This window comes from Miniopterus natalensis, chromosome 13, assembly GCF_054644295.1.
Source record: "Miniopterus natalensis isolate mMinNat1 chromosome 13, mMinNat1.hap1, whole genome shotgun sequence".
Taxonomy (NCBI): Eukaryota; Metazoa; Chordata; class Mammalia; order Chiroptera; family Miniopteridae; genus Miniopterus; species Miniopterus natalensis.
Genome location: NC_142093.1, coordinates 52,699,790 through 52,719,876, shown reverse-complemented (window position 1 = coordinate 52,719,876; position 20,087 = coordinate 52,699,790). Strand labels below are relative to the sequence as shown.

Sequence of the window (20,087 nt, the reverse complement as noted above, 5' to 3'; positions counted from 1 at the left end):
TCCTCAGAGGCAGAGTGAGGTGAGGCACATGGGAGATGCTGGAGGCATAGGAGCAGTTTCAGGTTGGCCTGCCGAGATCTGCCTGACGGGAGATGTTCATGACTATGGGTGTGTCCAGCACCCTTATTCTGCACAACACTTTACACATCTTCCTGCAGATGGCAGCCCTTAGCAAAGGAAATTAGAAACATTTTGATGTTAGTCTGGTCCAGAAAGCAGTCAAGAGGCAAATCTGCAAAAGTAAAAAAAATTTTTAAAATTCTCACCCAAGGAATGAGAATATTTTTTCCCCATTGATTTTCAGAGAGAGTGGGAGGGAGGGGGAAGGGGAGAGAGAAACATTGATGTGAGAGAGACACATAGACTGGCTGCCTCTCTCACGCAGCCTGACCAGGGGCAGGCTTCAAACCTGCAGCCCAGGTACATGCCCTTGACTGGGAATCAAAATCACTACCCTCTGATACACAGGCTGATACTTTAACCACTGAGCCATGCCGGCCAGGGCTGCAAAAGTAAAATTTTATCACACATTCCAAAGCAGGTAGAAATGGCTCCTTTCTATTCAAGTATCTTAACTTCGACTTAATTATCAAATGGAGAAGTTATTATTAATTAAAAATAAAATGTTAAGTTAAATATCGAGTCAAAGTACCCACTGTATCAAGAAATATTAAAAATATTTGTACTGATGCTAATAACTGGAATTACCTGTTGTCTTTTGACCTTTGTTTGATTGATGTATTTGTAAGCAGCAGGAGCACTTCGCTTGTTTTCCAGGAAGAATCAGTGAATGGCTGACATTTGACAACATGCACCACCAGTGGCTTCTGTTGGCCGCATGCTTTTGGGTGATTTTCATGTTCATGGTGGCCAGCAAATTCATCACATTGACCTTTAAAGACCCAGATGGTAGGTATGCTACCTTGGGGAATGAATTTTGGCTAATCCAGACCTTGCTCTGATACTGTTTCTGGGTGCATGCATGGATGACCTCTGTCACAGAACCCAAGGACTTTCATTCCAGAAGCAACTGTGGAGGTCATGGCATCCACGTTCTTAACATTACAGAGGGGCAAGGGTGGGAAGAGAAGAGACGGTCTTCCCCAGCAACACCCTTGGAGGGTGGGCAGAGCATGCTTTCTTTGTGGGTTTTTTTGGTGCCTCCTCCATGGCATCCCACAGGGTCAGGATCTGGGAATGTGTTCTGCTTGGTGTCGTCATGAGACACTCCTGTGATTGATCAGCATGCCTGAGTGCCAGCTGGTGCTGCACACTGGTGGCCACATGTTTGAAGGTCACCTTCAGTGCATCAGAAATAACTGGCAACACAATAGCATCGTGTGTGATGAGGGTCCACTTCCTTTAACGCAGGTAGCAAATCCTTGGTTCTAGCATTGAGGATCTGTTTGTCACTCAGTGTCTGTGGGGCTGCTCCTCTGGCTCTGTCCTCTGGAAAATGGGCTTTGTTCCAGAATCCCTCAGTGGATGTGCGTGTTTTCTTCTCACCTGCCTGTTCCTAATGATTCCCCTACTAGTTAAGTTCATAGGAAGAACCGATTTGTCCTGAACTACTGTTTAAAGCAATGCTTACCTTGTTGGGTTTTTGTTGTTGTTGTTTTTAAATAGGTTTTTATTGTTCTTTAGAGAGAGAGGAAGAGAGAGGGATAGAGAGATAAAAACATCGTTGAGAGAAAATCATATTGATCAGCCGCCTCCTGCATGCCCCCTACTGGGGATTGAGCCTGAAACCTGGGCATGTGCCCTGACTGGAAATCAAACCAGTGACCTCTTGGTTCATGGGTCAGCCCCGAGCCACACAGGCTGGGCTGTTGTGTGCTTTTTTAAATAGTGTTATGGTCTCTCTTCAGCTCAGTAATGAAGCCACAGTGATATCTGTGGCAATGACTTATCCTTGGTTAACAAATTTCAGTGTCATGTTGAACTAGAATTGGGTGTCATAACTAGCTTTATTATAGGAAATAGATCCCATTCAGTGAGGGGAGTTTCATGGTGGGGGATGTTGAGACTTGTGCATCTGATAGGTAAGTGTAGACACCAATTTTTCTGCTCCCTTCTGTTTGCGTTCCTCTTGCAGTCTTCTGCCTCCACTTAGCCCCTCAACTTGGTTGTAAGCCGCTTAAGGGCAGAGCCAATGACCTTAATGTCTTTGCATGTTCTTTGCCCAGTGTGTGTTGGGAGTGGTGACACTGGGTGACTGGACGCAGTGTGGTCAGGAAGATGGATGTGATCCCTTCTAGAAAAACAAAGAAGTATGTCACTTGGCAAATTTAAAGACATTTTGTAAAACACTCTAAGTATAATGAGGCCTATAACAAAAGTGAGCTAATACGTTATGAAGGCACCTGGCTGTAGCTGGAGGATCAGAATCCTTGGTCTTGCAGCTGGAGTCTTGTTCCTGAGGGTCAGGTGGGGAAAGGAACTACTATTTGGTCATAGTGGGGATAATGGCATCTACTGAAAATAAGTGGCTGTTGGCAAAGCACTGGAAAAATCAAACCAAACATAAATTGTACTCAGTTTCATTTCAGTCTCATTGAGTCAGGCCAAGAGAAGCTTGGGAGAACTACCAGGAAGTTTAAAATCATAAAAATGTTAAAAATTGGCAGATGAGTGGCCAGTATGTGAGATGTTCCACAGCTGCCAAAGCCTATTCTATATGCTTCTGAGCGTATGAAATAGGCTGCTTTCCAGAAATGTATTGATAGGTCAGTTGTTTAGAATTCAGGATACATAGTTCTATTTAAAATGTTATTAAGGAAGCTTAGATTTCTATGAAACCCGCTGAACTAAGTGTTGAACTAGCCAAGCATTGCAGTGCTAGTAGTAGAAGATGCTGTGGGAACAGGAAGTCACCAGACAGGAGGGAATGTGACCTTTTACTAGCTCGTTAGTGCGCAAAGGTGATGAGGTTGCACAGGAGGATGGATGGACTTTGGTCTCAGCGCCCATCCAGCAGCTTTGGGCTGATGGCACTGATGCCTTTGTCTAGTTTTGCACCATAAACATAACACTTTGTCCCTATTGCAGACCCAGAACAGCTCCTGTGCACAGCTTTGGTTCGGTTGTATTTTAATCCAAACCTAGAAAACAGAGGAAAAGATTTTAGTGGGATTCGTAAAGGCGCGTGGCAGAGAGGTTTCAGTTGGAGTCAGATAGGAAGCCGTGCGAGAGGGGCTTGCTGTAGTTGGCATTGCTGCCATGTCCTCAGCCTTCCTGCGCAGGGGCGGCATCGGCTGCAGGTGCCTCCTCCTGTCGGTGCCGGCCGGGGAGGGCACGGGAGCCGGGGCAGGTGGAGCTGCAGTAGTGTGTGCAGTGTTGGTGTTAATCACCTAAGGGGAGAGGTTTTGATTTTTTTTAAAAGTGAACTGTGCCTTTGTCCATGCTTTGTTATGCCGATTTTTATACTTTTATTTGCTCTCTCTTTTTTTCTAGTTATGTATTAGTGTTTACAAAATTTTTAAAAGTAAAATGTTTGATTAGAGAGATCTGAAAATTATCTTCAAATTTTACTCCAAAGGTTTTCCAAAAATCAATTTAGTATAAATTATTACTCTGGACTAGCGTTTTGTAAGATTTCTCTGGTCTCATCCCAGTTTCGATGAATTTTTAAATTAATGCTTACGCACTAACCTGACTGCTAACTTGAGTTTTTAAAAATTAAACTTCTTATTTGGGGATCATTAGAGAGTCACATGCAGTTGTAACAAATAACAGATTGAGTTCTATGCCCCTTGACTCAGTTTCCCCCAGTGGTCACATCTTGCAGAACGACACTGGAGAATCATGAGCAGGATTTTGACATTAACACAGTCAAAGTCAGGTGCAGAACACCTTCCTCACCACAGTACTCTCTCCTTTTGCCCTTTATAGCCACACCCACTCCTCCTCCCCTTTCCTCCTCCCCTTTCCCTCTCCCCAGGTAACCACTAATCTCTTCCCCTCTCCATCATTTTGTCATTTCAAGAATATTATAATGGGAGAGGTTTGGGGGACTGGGTGAAAAAGGTGACGGGATTAAGAAGTACAAATTGGCAGTTACAGAATAATCACGGCGATGTGAAGGACAGAGTAGAGAGTATAGTCAGTAATACTGTAATTACTACGTATGGTGCCAGGGAGGTACTAGACTTATCAGGGGAATCATACGTAAGGTATGTGAATATCTAAACACTTTGCTACACACCTGAAACTAGTATAATATTGAATGTCAACTATAATTGAAAATCTTTTTTTAATTTTTAAAAAATGAAATGAGAAAAAGAATATTATATCCATTGTGTGATAGGATTGCCTTTTATTACTCAGCATAAAAAAAAAAAAATCCCTGGGGATTCCTTCAACTTGTATCAGTACTTTGTTGCTTTTTATTGCTGTGTTCCAAGATGGATGTTCCCATTTGTTTAACCTGTTGGAGGACACCTGGATTGTTTCCAATTTGGGGGCTATTACAAATGAAGCTGCTACAAAGACTTGTGTACAGGGTTCTGTGTGAACATAAATTCCCATTTCTCTGGGATAAATGCCGGGGAGTGTAATTGCTGCGTCGTATGGTAGCTGCGTGTTTACTTTTTAAAGAAACGACCCACCTACTTTCCAGAGTTGTACCAGTTTACATTCCCACCAGCAGTGTATGAGCGATTCAGTTTCTCTGCGTCCTCACTAGCATTGTATAGTTCCACTATTTTGTATTTTAGCCATTTTGATAGGTGCGTAGTGGTATCTCACTGTGTGTTGCCTTGAGTTGTTTTTTTTAAAATTATAGATGACCTACAATATTATATGAGTTTCAGGTATACAACCCCATGATTAGACACTTATATAACTTACGAAGTGATCACCCTGATCAATCTAGTAGCCCTCTGACACCATACGCAGTTACTACAGTGTTGTTGACTGCACATCCCTGTGACTATTCTGTCTCTCCAGGGTGGGGCAAAAGTAGGTTTACAGCTGTTCACATGGAAAATAATACAATAAGTAATAATACAAGAATAAACTGTTTTGGTTACTCACAACTGTAAACCTACTTTTGCCCCACCCTGTACCAATTCGCTGTGGTTTTAGTTTGTATTTGCCTGATAGCTCAAGATGTTGAACACCCTTTCCTGTGTTTATTTGCCACCTGTATATCCTCTTCGGTGAAACATCTGTTCACGTCTTACCCACTTTCTAATTGGATTTTTTTTTTTTTTTTACTGTTGAGTTCTGAGAGTTTTCTATGTATTCCAGGTACAACCCCTTTGTTGGATACATGGTTTGCAGATAGTTTCTCCCAGTCTGTAGCTTGCCTTTCCATGATCTGTGCAAAGCAAAAGTTTTTATTTTGAGGAAGTTTATTTTATCAATTTTTCCAAAGATTTTCTCCTATGTTTTTAAAGAAAGTTTTATAGTTTTATGTGACTGTAGATGTTCAATTGCTCGAGTACCACTTGCTGAAAAGACTTTCCCCCTCTACCGAATTGCTTTTGCACCTGTCACATACCAGTTGGGCATGTTTGTGTAGCTGCACTCCTGGGGCCTCATTCCTGCCACCCTGATCAGTGTGTCTGCTCCTCCCTGAGAAGGGTTCTAACCTCTCTGTCTCCTAGCCTACGGCGCCAAACAGGAGTTCCTGTTCCTGACAGCCGTGCCCGATTCCGGGAAGTTACGGGGAGAGAAGCAGCTTCCTGAGGAACTGAAGGTGGGCACAGCCGGGCAGAGGGCCCTGTCCCATCCAGCCTGGTCAGCAGAGGCACTGTCCCATCTGGCCTCTTCCCACTCTTCCCTGTGGGTCTCCCTCTCACTGCTACCTCCCTCTAGCACCAGCAGGTCCTCTGCCACTAGGGGGGCACTAACCTGCCCGCTCCCTGAGCTCGCCAGCTGTTCCCACTTCCCTTCATGTTCTGCTGTGTAGTCACTGTTTCTGTCCCTTCGGCACTTTCCTGCTCACTTTTTTGCATCTCTTTGGAAGAGACACAGTCCCATCTATTTATGTTCCTCACAGTGCTTTGCACATCATGGGTGCTCTATAAATGCCAATGGTGCCAAATTCCTGACCAGCTCACAGTGAGCCTGGCCAGGGGATGGAGGATGTTGGGCAAGATCAGGAGAAAACCAGGGCTGTGGGGGAATGGGCTCTGATCCATTATCAGGAATTTTAGCGTTAGAAGGGTCTTGGACAGAAGACCAGGTAATCCGGCCTGGGAGTAGTGTAGATGAGAACTGAGTTTAGGGAAAAGGCTGATCATCCAGAATCACATTGACATTCTGATCTAAGTCTTTCTCCTCAGGCTCCTTTTACACATAAATTCCTGGTCATGCCTCAGCCGCAGTGAGGGATGCCCTCTGAGCTCCCTTCTCACTTGCTGACCCCCATTCTGGGTCTGGAAGGTTTAGGTTATGCTGGAAGGAATGAAATGGGTAGAACAAGCTCTAAACGTGTATCAGCCCAGAATTAAACCACAGAGAAGGGACAGTTCCTGCCCGTGACTTACAGTGTAAGGACGAGGGATTAGAGCCCCCAGGGTCCAGAAAGCCTGCACCTGGCCAGAGTGACCATCTGTTGGAGTTAACTGGCCACAGGACGTGGGTGCAGTAAAGATCAGGCCTGCAGAACTCTCGTCAGGTGGGCCTGGAATGTTGCTTTCTGCCTGAGGTGTTTCAGGGCAAGGAAGGTGTGGGTGGACTATAGCAACAAGAAACAAGCCTATAGAAAATAGGGTGGCTTTAATAGGAAGAGTTAAGGAAATTGATGTGTAGTGACTTGGATCAATAAGGACCCAAAGGCAAGGTGAGAATTTTGTAAAAGGAATAAAGTGCTTTGAGACAAGGGCATGCCAGAATCCTGCAGCCCTGTGAAGAAGACAGGGGATGAGGGACCACTTTTCTATACAGAATTGGCCTGTGGGAGTCACTGTGGTTGAAAACACTACACCAAACCATGCCTTACTGGTTACTGTGTTTGAATATGTCAGGAACAGCAAGTAGTGGACCTGGACTTCCACTCTGTTCTCTGTGCCCTTCTCCTACCCCATCCTGTGGATTCTCAGAAATCAGACGTGAAGAGCAGGAAATGGGGAACAGGGGTCAGACGTTCTCTGAGACCAAGACTCCTCAGGCGATGTTAAGCTCAGCATGTCTTCCCCAAAGAAAGGTGATTTATGAAGGAGATCGGGTTATAGAGCTTACCTTTAAAAATTTATTTTGTATATAATGTAGCTGAATGTGAATGGAAGATAGTAGAAAATACTATCAGACATTAAAATTGGTTTTGTATATTCGCAAGGAAAATATAGAAGGTGAGAGCCATTTTTTGTTTATAATGCTTAAGCTTGAAAAAAAGCAAGTTCAGAAGGGACAGGTTTTTCTGCAGTTTCTCAATATAACTTTTGTGGAGGTGCTGCCCCATGATGCACTGCACTTTAGTGGCATCTGTGATCAGGATTAGATCTGAGGTTAAAACATTGGGACAGACTGAGAAGAGAGAGACTCTGGATAAGTGAGCCAGAGTGGGGATCCATGAGGGAATGAAGTTAAATTAGACCCCATTTATCAAAGCAGGAAGCAGGTGGTTGATGCCCATCCTTGGACATGTGCAAGGCCAGGCAGCCGGCTGTGCTTGGGGAGGAACAGAGGTCGCTCTGCAGAGGAGCAGAGGGGGCAGGTCTGCAGGTGCTCTCTCACTTCCTCAGTGTCTTCACCTTGGGAAGGAGTGGTAGGAAGCCCTAAGACATCCTTCCCTCCACCAGGGAAACCCAGGAAATTCAGTCAGACAGCAGGGAGCAAGGGTATTCTGAAAAAGGTCGTGCATGCCAGGGAGTTTGGTTGTTGTAGATCCATGAAGGAAGAGCAGAGAGCGGGGTGGTGGGGTAGAGCCTGTATTGTCCCAAAATTTCCGGTGTCCTTGTTCTCGGGGGCTTATGTCCTCCTGTTTTGTTACTGACCCAGTTCCTTGGGGAGGACAGGTTGTTACAACTGCCCGATAAATGAATTGCTTGGCTGCGTGGTGAGCCCATAACATTTTAACAGCTACAATAAGGGCATTTTGGTCCATTTAATAAAGTTAATTTAGAAGGACCATCTGCTTTGAAATCTTGGGGAGAAATTCTTTGTAACTTTAAGGGAATAATTAGATGCGGCAGCAGAAACATTTGAAAATGCTGAGGAACAGGACTGTAGCTAGAAGCGGCCAAAGGAGTGAGCCTGGAGAAACAGCCTGCCACAGGCACAGGGCTCACACACACACACACACACACACACACAGGCACAGGGCTCACACACACACACACACACACACACACACACACACACACACACGGCCCTGCTTATGTCTGATGGCAGCTTCTCCGCCAGTACACACACACACACACACACACACACACACACGGCCCTGCTTGTGTCTGATGGCAGCTTCTCCGCCAGTACACACACACACACACACACACACACACACACGGCCCTGCTTGTGTCTGATGGCAGCTTCTCCGCCAGTACACACACACACACACACACACACACACACGGCCCTGCTTATGTCTGATGGCAGCTTCTCCTCCTGTGCACACTCAGCACCAGGCCAAGGCGCAGGGCTCCAGGGGGGCATCCTGTCTTCTGCGAATGAAGCCCTCGTGCCCTTTTGCCTCCCTGTCACTCACAGCCAACCGGGAAAATGCTTTCAGACGGCCAGATTGTTCAGCCCCTGGTCTATATGGAGCGCCTGGAGCTCATCCGAAACGTCTGTAGGGATGAGGCCCTGAAGAACCTCTCACACACTGCGGTGTCCAAGTTTGTCCTGGACCGAATATTTGTCTGTGACAAGCACAAGATCCTCTTCTGCCAGACCCCCAAAGTGGGCAATACGCAGTGGAAGAAAGTGCTGATTGTGTTGAACGGTGCGTGCCCTGCCTGTTGCATGTCCCCCTTCGGTGACATCAGGGTTTGCCCTGGGAGGGCCCTGGGACCTGACGGGGGGAGGTAGAGAAGGGGGCAGAGAGGAGCCACATGGAGGGACGTCTCCTAAGAGGAGCTGGTAAGTTTCAGACAGTTCTCTGTTGTGTTTTTGTACTTTAAAAGTTGGTGTGGTTCATTTAGATACTAATTGTTTTCAAAGAGCCCCTGAGGCCATGATCTCCTTACTTTCCACAGCAGAGCAGGGTCTCCACCTCAGGCAGCCTGCCCACCTAGTGGGTCCTGCTACTTCTCTCCAGATTCATAGCATTGGTTCTTTCTAGGCGCTGGCTCTGTCCTCATAAGTCAAGGCCCACGTTCACTGAGCCACCAGGGAGCTGCCCCCACAACTGCCCTTCCTGTAGTGAGAAGGGCCCCTACCTCAGTGCCTGGGAAGGGAGCCCTGCCAGTCGCACTGGGGGCCTCTTCACCCATGGGCAAAGTATTATGTGCCATGTGGGTAGAAAGAAATGGTCCTCGTTTTACATCAAGCACCCATATGCAGATGATTTAACTGACTTGCTTCAGGAAATCTGATTTCTTGGGAACAAATCAGGTCATTGACAAGTGACCTCATACACTACAGGTTTTTTATTATTTGCTGCTTTTTTCAAACACCATGTTTATTAGTTTAAAATCCACTTACTTTGCACTGATAAGGTACTTACGGGCTCTGTGTTAAATTCAGCTGTAGGAGGAGCACAGTTCCAGCTGACAGCAGTGTGACTCTGGATGCAGAATCCTACCTGGGAGCCCTGTGGGCGGTGGCCCCGGGTCTGTGTCCTCCAGCCCCGATTGCAGCTATGTTCTCAGTCAGGCATCAGAGTTTGCTGCCATTGGCCTTTTCACTGGTTGCTTGGGGGAGAAAAGAGATGCTTTCCTCGTTTTCTGGCATATAATGAACATGCTTGAGTAATCTGGCAGCATGTTGGATTTTGTATATAATATAATGAGGTTACAAATAAAATTTAAAACAATGAATATATGATTCTTACACATCTGCCACCACAGTATGAAGCATCAGTGAAGGGCAGGACAAAAACAGGAGCGGGTTTGCCAGGTCATATATAGGCACAGCCCAGCGGTACTGCAGGTTCCGTCCCACACCACCACAATAAAGTAAGTACTGCAGTAAAGTGAGTCATAAGCCTTTGCTGGTGGAGAGTCTTGCCTTCAATTTGTGAAAATTCAGTTTGTAAAAAAGCATCTGCAAAGTGTAATAAAACTAAGCGCAATGAAACAAGATATGCCTGTAATAGAAAAACAGGTGGTCCGGTGGCTGTCTTCCGCTGGCCCTGGATGCACCTGGATGGAGCCAGGTACCTGAGCAGGTCCATGTGCAGATCCACAGGTTGGTTCATTTTACAGTCTTGCCCATTTTAGACCATCCACAGCAGTTAACAGAGAATTCTGGGCTGGTGCTTAAACACTGGGGGGAGCATGAGTAAAGCAGACAAGGCTGTGGCCACTGCTTAGATGGCAGACTCCAAGTTCAACATGACAGGATGAACACAGAGATGGATGTAAAGGTCTGCAGAGACTTGGCTAAAAGGTTGGGTAATGACACTTTATTTCCATTTGTCTAAGCTGAGAAAAGAATGAAAAACCTGCCCAACGCACCAACCCAAGGACAACCCCCTCCCCCCAGGTTGCATTCATCAGCCTGCCTCCAGCACTGTGGCCCTTGACCCTTCCGTTTTCTTAGTCACTCCTTGTCCTCCTTGACCTGGCAGACATCTCTGCCACTTGCCCATCTGGCACGCAGTGAGGTTACCTAGGAACCGCCTAGGCCCAGGGGTGTGGTCCTGGGAGCACCTTGCCTGCTGGGGGTGACAGGCTTGTGACAGTGCTGTGGGTGTAGGTCAGCAGGTGTTTCACAGCCCTGCTGTCCTGGCACGTCCCCCAGTTTCACAGTAGAGTCAGTGTGGGTGGTCTCAGGCATTCTGTTTGCAGGCAGCGATCCGTCTGTCACAGCGGATTTAACCCCACTCCAGTGCACTGCCAGGGTAGGTGTCCTGTCCTTTCCTCCCCTTGCTCACTTCCTCGCCCTCCTCCTAACTCTTCTGTTTCCTCTGGTTGGCTTATTGGTGACCAAAAGCTTCTCTTCCCTCTCATCTTGCCACGTATAATTTGTCTTAGTTGGAATTCAAAGGTCTCACCATGGATATTGGGGATGGGTTGCAGGGAACATGGGCCCAGTTAAGAGACGGCATCTTTGAAGGTAGCACCGAGGTGGCCAACACAACCTCTCCCTGTTTACTTCCCAGGAGCCTTTCCTTCCATCGAGGACATCCCTGAGAACGTGGTTCACGACCATGAAAAGAACGGCCTTCCTCGTCTCTCCTCCTTCAGCGAAGCAGAAATCCAGAAGCGGTAGGAACAGGCTCCTGCGGGGAGGGGCATTTCGATACAACCCCAGGCTCGGTTCTGCACTTGCCCTGTGTCCCAAACTACGCCAAGGCCTCCTGGGGGCTGTTGGTTTGCCTTGGTGAGAGGCAGCTGAGCACATGCCCAGCATTCAGTGTGTTTAAATTCCGAAATCTTGGTGCGGATTTTGGAACGACTCCTCGCCCATTCAGATGAAGTGTGTCGTTTTCCCAGTAGAAACGCGTGGTCCTTTTGTTCTGTGTTGGTTGTGTTAAGGTCTGTGGACTCCTTACTGAATGTGATTGTTATTTCCTAGCAAAGGGGTTTTAGTTATAGGGAAACCCCACTTAGTTTTTCATTTTTCCCCGAAGACGCTGTGCCTGCTTCCAGGGTAGCTGCCCCGGGAGGAGGGGTGTGGACGGGACCTAGCACAGCGGAGACAGACTCCAGCAATCACAGCAGGATGGATACTGGCACTTAAAAATTACTCGGCTATAGCCCTGGCTGGTGTTGCTCAGTGGTTAGAGCATCGGCCCAGTCACAGAAAGGTCATGGGTTCCATTCCTGGTCAAGGGCACGTACCTGGGTTGCGGTTTGTCCCCTGCCCCTGGTCAGGGCACGTGCGGGAGGCAACCAATTGACGTGTCTCTCTCTCTTTCCCTCCCTCCCTCCCTCTTCCTCTCCTTCCCTCCCTCCCTTCCACTCTCTCTAAACATCAGTGGAGAAAATATATCCTCAGGTGAGGATTAACCGAAAAAATATTATATTACTTAGCTATAAATTGAGAAGTTCTCTTTACTAGCTGTGAAATGGCCCCATAGAACAGAGTTTACAAGGAGTAAGAATGTTAGCGGCCACCGGAACTTTGCTCTCTGGCTCGTCAGCACCTTCTTTGCATTGCTTCCAGCCCCAGTTGCGCAGTCTTCCCACCTTGTTCAAACCCTTCAGAATTCGGGTGCTCAGTGCCAGAGCCGAGAGCTGGGTCAGGGCCATCCTATGCCATCCTGGGGCTCCTCTGAGAGGAAATGTCTAAAACGTGCGGAGCACTGAGCAGTTTCTGGTGTGGAGTAAGCCGCTGCAGTAACAGCAGGGGCCTCAGCTGTCGTCACCATCTCACTGGGACCCTGGCACCACCACTGCCACTCCCGCAGGTCTCCCAGGCCAACTTTCCAGCCTGCTGGAGCCAGAAGCCTCGCTCTCCATCTTCTTTACAACCACCCCTCTTATTTTTCCTTCCCCTGGCAATCTTGAATTGAATCTTTAAAGATATAAAGTAACTTTCTTTGGCCTCGGCTGTTCCTAGCTTATTCAGAGTTCCTGTCCTTAGGATTTTCTGCCCAGAAACAAAACTTTTAAGCATTCTTAAAGTTTTGAAATACTCAAGTAAAACAAAACATGGGTTAAGTAGATGTTTTCACAGTGGCCCCCGAGGGTGAGTACTGTCGCCCTGGACAATTAGTTTCTGAGCCTCCATTTCCTCACCTGTGAAATGGGTACTAACGAGCAGGATTTGCCTTCCGTGGTGTTTGAGTGGATTGAGACGCATGTGATGCACTCACCTCAGGGCTCACCCAGGTGAGGGTTCAAGAAATGTTGGCGGCTGCCGCTCCAGCTGTTACCTCTTCCCACCCTCACAGGTGTCACCACCACCAGCATCAATCAGCCAACCTTCTTGTTTATCTTCATTTTTTTCCTTAGCTTGAAAACCTACTTCAAGTTTTTTATTGTAAGAGATCCCTTCGAAAGACTGATATCTGCTTTTAAGGACAAGTTCGTGCACAATCCCCGCTTTGAACCGTGGTACAGACACGAGATTGCCCCCGGCATCATCAGGAAATACAGGAGGAACCGCACGGAGACCCGCGGCATCCAGTTTGAAGATTTTGTGCGCTACCTGGGCGATCCAAACCACAGGTGGCTGGACCTCCAGTTTGGGGACCACATCATTCACTGGGTGACGTACGTAGAACTGTGTGCGCCCTGTGAGATAGCATACAGTGTGATTGGTCACCACGAGACCCTGGAGGATGACGCCCCATACATCTTAAAAGAGGCGGGCATAGACCACCTGGTGTCATACCCTACCATCCCTCCAGGCATCACCGTGTATAACAAAACCAAGGTGGAACACTACTTCCTGGGCATCAGCAAACGTGACATCCGGCGCCTGTATGCCCGTTTCGAAGGGGACTTTAAGCTCTTTGGGTATCAGAAGCCAGATTTTTTGCTAAACTAACATGGAGGACTGTGACTTCAGATACCTTTGTTAGACCAGAGGCTAAGCAGGCGGAGACAGAGCATGGAAGTGACACTCCTTCCATCACACTCCTGAAGCCTCCCGCAGGCACCCAATGGGCCCATGTGCGCCTTGGCCGGTGAAGTTGCACCCTGACTGTTATGGTTTAGTTTAAACATCAGGTGCACTGAGGACCCCCACCCCTACCAATGCCATGAGGTCCTTGCTCTCCTTAGGAGATCCTTAGAAGGAGAATGAACTTACAGGCCAGGAGGAAACGTTACACACACTCGGAGTCATTTCCCTCAGCTGTTGAGGAGGTGGGCATGCTTGCAGCTCCCCTAGATTGTGGGGTGGTTGTGCCTGCTACCGAAGGGTTGCAGGAATGGCACCCAGCACTTTAGGAGGCCTGAGAAGCTGATGGTGTGCAGAAACTGCAGGGGCTAGTACAGGGCCAAGTCTGCATAATATAACTTCACCTCTGGCTCTCATCTCGACGCTGCTATAATCACAGAGGTAAACCATTCTTTCCATGACTGTCTCGTTCCTGTGAGATTTCGGGGTAACCCAAGGGCACTTTCGGGCAGTCTGACCTTTGAGAATATGTGCCCGTGTATGTGTACCTCCAGTCCGTATTGCTGATCCTCTGCCTGCTAAGTGATCATCTCATTCAGCCCAAGACATACAGTTTTGGAAAGTGAGGGGAGTGGAGTGTGCATTTTTTCTACCTGAGAAAGTGAATGTCTTTGAGGGCCTCAAAGGGAATGTGGAACCAGAAAAGGAAGTGCTGGAGGTTCTGGATCCCAGGGTGCTGAGGGCATGGGCGTGCCCATCCTGATTGTCTCTGTCTTGTCTTTGTCCCACCTGGGTGGGCAGCGGGGCCTCCCTTCCTGTCTCCTCTGGGCCCTCCCCTGGCTGAAGGCCAGCAGGGCTCCGAGTTGCAGTCAGTTCAGTTTACATGGTTCAGTTTCATCAGCAAAGTGCTCCCCACTGGACCTGTTTCTGTTAGTGCCGCTATCCCAGTCTCTGCATTAGACAGTGAGGTTCACCAGCAATAAAATCCTGGGCCGAGGCAGCCACCATGTCAGATGCCTGCTGACACCAAGGGCCCTTGAGATCCAGGACCATCTCCCTGTAAGATCCCCACATGCCCGTGAGCCCAGCTTTTCTTCCAGGCAGCCTCCACCTTCCCTTTCTCAAAGGGGCTGCCTGAGTCTGTAAATGTGAAAATAAATAAAAACTGTCCAACCCCGACACATGCTGCACTTCCAGGGAGGGCTCTGTGGCCACGCAGGGTCCCTGGGCCTGGCAGCAGTGTGGGGCCATGTAGGACTGCCCACCACTGCCGGCAACGACCACGGAAGGGAAGGCCCCGGTGGGACTGCCACATCACGGACTGAGGGGCGTCAGTGTGGTAGCCTTTCATCAGCTCGCACGCAGGGGATGTAACGTGAGTTCTTTTTCTGTAAAGTCTTGTGAAAATCGTTTCACACCTAATAAGCTGATTGATTACCTCATTTCTGTTTGACATGTAACAGTGTGAATAATATATTTGAATCTAAGGCCTTAAAGTTAGTCCTAATTTTTAAAAAAATACCTTTTTTCTCAGAAATAAAGGTTGGAAGCTGGGTCCCATGTGTCCCCTAGTCCTCTGGCTTTTAGATTTAGGTCACTTTTCTTTGGAATATGGGTCATTTTCCTAACAGATTTTGCCAAACAAGTAGGGTTGGCGGCCAGAACATCTGGACATTTCCCAGTATGTCCCACACTTCTGTTCCCCATGGCCACCCCGATGCACTGTGGCCCCTGACCCCTCACAGCCGCTCCACAGCAGTTACCCCCCACTGAGTCGTTAACTTCCTTCAGTCTCCAAAATCTACTTCCTCCTGCCCGGGCCTCCAGAGGAGGGGTCTACTCTCTGTCACCCAGGCAGTTTTCCCCTCATGGCTGCCCAGAGGGAGCTTTGCAACTTTGCAGACGCAGCCTGGAGCCAACCCAGCTGGATCCTTCCCGGAAACGAACACTCAGCCTGTGTGGGGACCTCCCTCACCTGGCAGGTGTTGCCTGGACAGCTGTCACTCCAGGAGCCCTGTGTCCTCAGCCCTGGGCCTTGCTGCTGACCCCGGACCTGCCGAGGGAGTGGAGCTGGAGGGTCCCCGTGGGGAGGGGCACTAAGGTGGGTGTGAGGCTGGGTGCCACCAAGGGGCAGGGCTCACAGAGAGGGACACCAGACAGAGACACCTCCAGGTAAGGAGATGGGCAGCAGGAGAGGGTGGCTGGTGGGAAGTGTCTAGGTGAGAACTCAGAAGTCACATTAAGCCTGGACTTGAAAGAAGCATAAGCCCTGGCTGGTGGGGCTCAGTTGGTTGGAGCATCATCCCAAATGCCAAAAAGTCGTGGGTTTGATCCCCACTTGTGGGCGTGTGGGAAGCAACTGATCAATGTTTCTCTCAAAAAAAAAAGCAAGCCTAAGGAGCAACTCTGTCTCCAAGAAGTAGTCTTAAGGCCTGGAGGACAGTTCCTAAATTTACAAATTGGATGTTAGGTTGACTTATTTGGCTCGTGTCACAAATCGCTTTCTCTTAATTGGATTTCTCCCCTGCTCACACATTTTAGTTTCATCTTATATTGAAAATCAGCCCCAGCCGGGTGGCTCGGTTGGACCGTTGTCCCGAGCACCAAAAGGTTGAACCGGTTCAATTCCTAGTCAGGGCACGTGCCCAGGTTTCGGGTTTGATCCCCGGTCAGGGTGCATGTGGGTGTTTCACTCTCACCTGTGTTTCTCTCTCTCTCTCTCTCTCTCTCTCTCTCTCTCTCCCCTCCCTTCCACTCTCTCTCAAATTGATAAAAGCATGTCCTCGGGTGAGGATTGCGAAGAAAACCATTACAGTGAAATGTCCAGAGCTGAGATGAGGTCTGATTTCATGGTGGCTGACTATGCACAGAGATGCTGCCACTCGCCAGGTTGAGGGACCCAGGCGGCCTCCCTCCCAGGGGATCCTGGGAGCCAGAGCCTCTGACCAGGGAGGGGAGGGGCCCAGAGGGTTCCTCGGGGATGTCAGTCCCCCCACCCCACACACTACCCTCACCCCACCCCGACCCTGCTTCCCACTCTCAACCCCAGCACGACCTTCAGCTGGAATCTCCACAAGCAGGGAACAGCAGCAACCTGGGTTAGAGGGGGGAATAACCAGGATGGCAGCCCAACAGGGCAGAGGAAGCCTTGCTGACTATTTGATGAAAATTGTGTTGCTCAAGGTACGGTTTCCAAGCCCTGCACCGGGCTGCGGGGCTCCAGAGCTCAGAACAGCAGGCTCCTGGGAGAGGAAGGGCTTCCCGCAGGAGCAGCAGGTACACTGAGGACTGGGGGGGGGGGGCAGGAATTGATCTGCTTCCCACTCAGGCCAGCCTCCCATCAGCTTACTAGTAGAGGCGCCTCTCAAACGAGGCCTGGGCTGGAATATCACATTTATAATCTACTTTCCTCGAGGCTGATAAGTCTTAATGGGCCTTGGTCAAGGCCATCTTCAGTCTTACTTCCTATTGTCTGGAATCTTGACTCAATTTTTGTCACATTGCAAGGGCCCAAATTCCTGGAATATTTGTGCTTGCCAATTTAGCAGTTCTCTCCCCCCCCCCCCCCATAACTCTGGAGTGGAACAGTCAATACACATTACCATTTTGCCTCTTTTTCCAGCAGCCTGTTTGCTCTTTGTCACCCGTATTATCACAGGTGACGGTTTCACTCAATAGGTCACCACCGTGTGACCTGAGTCTCAATCTTTCCAGCTACATTATCTTGTTTGTTTTCTTGCCACCCAGCCCCTAACCGCTAAACTACTGTCAGATATTTGAAGTTTCTGTAACTGCAGCACCAATATCAAGATACAGATTTCTTTATTAGATAACACTAGCTGTTGTAACAAATAAACGTCGAGATTTCAGTGACTTATGACAATAAAGTGATTACTTCTTGCACATAATCCAATGGCCTGTTCCTCATAGGCAGGGTTTTCCCATCTTATGACACCATCATGTCCAAGGGTCTCGCGGTAAAGGGCATGGAGGAGCCTGGAGACATCATGATGGACCAGCTGTGGAATTGGGACATGTGTCGTCTTCATTCTCTTGGCACCGAGGAGTTTCAAGGGGAGCAGAGTCTCCCTCCCCGCTCCCAGACATGTATATCAAGGTGGATAAACTAGGTCGTCATTCCGCAAGTCGGAGGGCTTGTGATTGCCAACAGGATATTCGATTAAATAAACATAAATCCTGTTGACCCTGCAAGGAAGCCTCGGGTCAGTTATCTGGTATTGAAAAGAATTTTTAAAAGGATACATCTCACATTTCCTACTCTCCTTTACCCCAAACTACCCACGCCCCTTCCACCCAGGACTGTGTGACCCTCAAGGTCAGGGACTTTTCCCATCTATTATTGTAGCTCCGGAGCCTGCACACAGTAGGTGCTCTGTAAATGTTGAATTGACTTGGTATAATCATTGAATATAGTGTTTTTGACAGGATCGCTCATTGACCTCCTTGGCATGGCTGCAGCAGCCGTCAGGTTTCCGTCCTCCCCAGAGGCCAGCCTTTAACGGGGGAGCAAGTTATGAACTGGCGCTGCTTCTGCCCCGCCCCGCCCAAAGCCTGAGGCCAGAGCTGCTAAATAAAGGAACATAAATGCCCTCACGCCTGCACGCAGATTCCTAAATGTGGGCTCGTCTTACTGGGCGTATTTTGCCTTTTTTCTTAGGAAAGTGCCCTATATTAAAAGAACTGTAACAATTTGCACTTCCATCTCGCAAAGTGACAAGAGGAAGATGTACTTCGGAACTTCTGTGCATAGTAGCACGGCGCTCGGTGACCATTCAGCAGCTCGACTCGTGTCGGGTCCCCGTGCTGATCTTCCTGCCTCTGTAGTTGGCCTTTAGCAGATATTTCACCTAAATGGGATCACACGATGTGGCGATTCTTGAGCATGGCTTCTTTCCCTTAGCACAGTCTTGTAGGTCCATCCGTATCGTCACACCCCGTTTGCTGCTGAGCGGGTGGTCCACCCTGTGGCGACAGCACATTTTGTTTATCTGGTCGCCATTTCGTGGGTATTCGGATTGTTTACAGTGCTCGGCCCTTATAAACCATGCTGATATGAACATGGACGTCCGAGTCTTTGTGTAGATGTGTTTTAATTCCTCTCGGGTAGATACCTAAGCATGGGATTGCTGGTCATAGATGGATGTTGTTTAATAAGAGGAGAAACCAACGTTATGATTTTAAAGAAGTTTCTAAAGGGCAAAAGTACTAGAACCAACCTTCATGTTACAGAGAGAGTAAAGCTAAAGAAGCCATAGCAACTCCCCTGCAAAATTATCTCCAAACTGGAAGAATAATAATATAATTAGCAGCCATGTATTCTCTAGCCTTCAGTTGTTCAGTAGATTTTATTTTATTATTTTATTTTTATTTACTTTTTATTGTTGAGAGTATTACAGATGTCCCCCATTCCCCCTCCTTAATCACCCTCTGCCCAGCCCCCACCCCCACCCCCAGGCCTTCACCACACTATGGTCTGTGTTGGTCAGATTTTAGATCATTGTCACCCAATCTGTAGACTTCTGAGCCAGTGACCACCCCACAGGAAGGTGTGGTCACCTGGCCCAGGCCAGGAGAGCTGGGGACCCTCAGGACCCCTTCTCTGGAAAGCAGAGAAGCGACAACCTGTTTTCTTCTCCCCCAAAATATATGCAGGAAACCTCATGGTTAATGTTAATTAGTTTTCTGAGGTTTTACAATTTTTGTCATTCCCATTACGGTGTCTCTCACCGAACTTAAAAATAGCCAATTGTGGAAATGCATAAAATTTTGGATAAATCAAAACTGGTTCTTGAGCAGGAGAGCGTCAAGGACCTCTGCCCTGCACAGCATGACACACACCTCACCTCCGCCCCGCATAGCAGCATATTCACTTCCAAGGATAAGAGGAGGGGTGGGACGGCAGCAGTGAGAATACCCACTTTATGGTTGGGGACATCAAAGAACGGGCTGCACAAGTTAAGGGGTCCTCCGCCACCCCTTACAGATTGTCCTGTTGTGGTTTTTCTCCATCTTCCTCCAGGGGGCGGTGTCCCCATTTAAGTGCCCACTAAGCCCAGGCTCTGGTGTGTGAGCCAGGAAGCTCACTAAGGTTTTCGAGCTGTTTCTCCCCATGGCAATTAGGAAGCAATGATGAGGAGGCCCCGGAGCAGCTCTGAAAGTGGCCCTAGGGCCAAAGTCCCCGGGCGAGTCCTGTGGCTCTTCCCCTTCCACTGGGGCCGTAAAGTTAGACCATGGAGTTTAGGTTCGGATTTTGATTCCAACACTCACTAGCTACAGTGCAGGTCCCAACCTCAGCTTCCATCTCCTCACCTGTGAAATGGGAATAACGAACTGTAGCTGGCAGGGTTATCGTGCGGAGAGATCAGACAGTAAGCACTGAAGACTCAGGAGCTGCGGTTGCCACCAGTCACAGGCGAGGCTTCTAGCTGCCGGTGTCTTCCTT

General features: G+C 48.4%; 1 protein-coding gene across 7 annotated transcripts in view; it reads left to right on the top strand.

Moving 5' to 3' along the window:
- Window positions 1-15,178, top strand: part of CHST10 (carbohydrate sulfotransferase 10) — a 32,664-nt gene extending 17,486 nt beyond the window's left edge. For all 7 annotated transcript variants that reach the window (XM_016209658.2, XM_016209657.2, XM_087823694.1 and 4 more), the window contains 5 exons: window positions 778-909; window positions 5,610-5,701; window positions 8,657-8,891; window positions 11,214-11,319; window positions 13,012-15,178. In XM_016209658.2, coding sequence (XP_016065144.2) covers window positions 778-909; window positions 5,610-5,701; window positions 8,657-8,891; window positions 11,214-11,319; window positions 13,012-13,549 — 1,103 coding nt within the window. In that variant the 3' untranslated portion in view covers window positions 13,550-15,178. The remainder of the gene's footprint in view (window positions 1-777; window positions 910-5,609; window positions 5,702-8,656; window positions 8,892-11,213; window positions 11,320-13,011) is intronic.
- The last annotated feature ends 4,909 nt before the right edge of the window (window positions 15,179-20,087 follow it).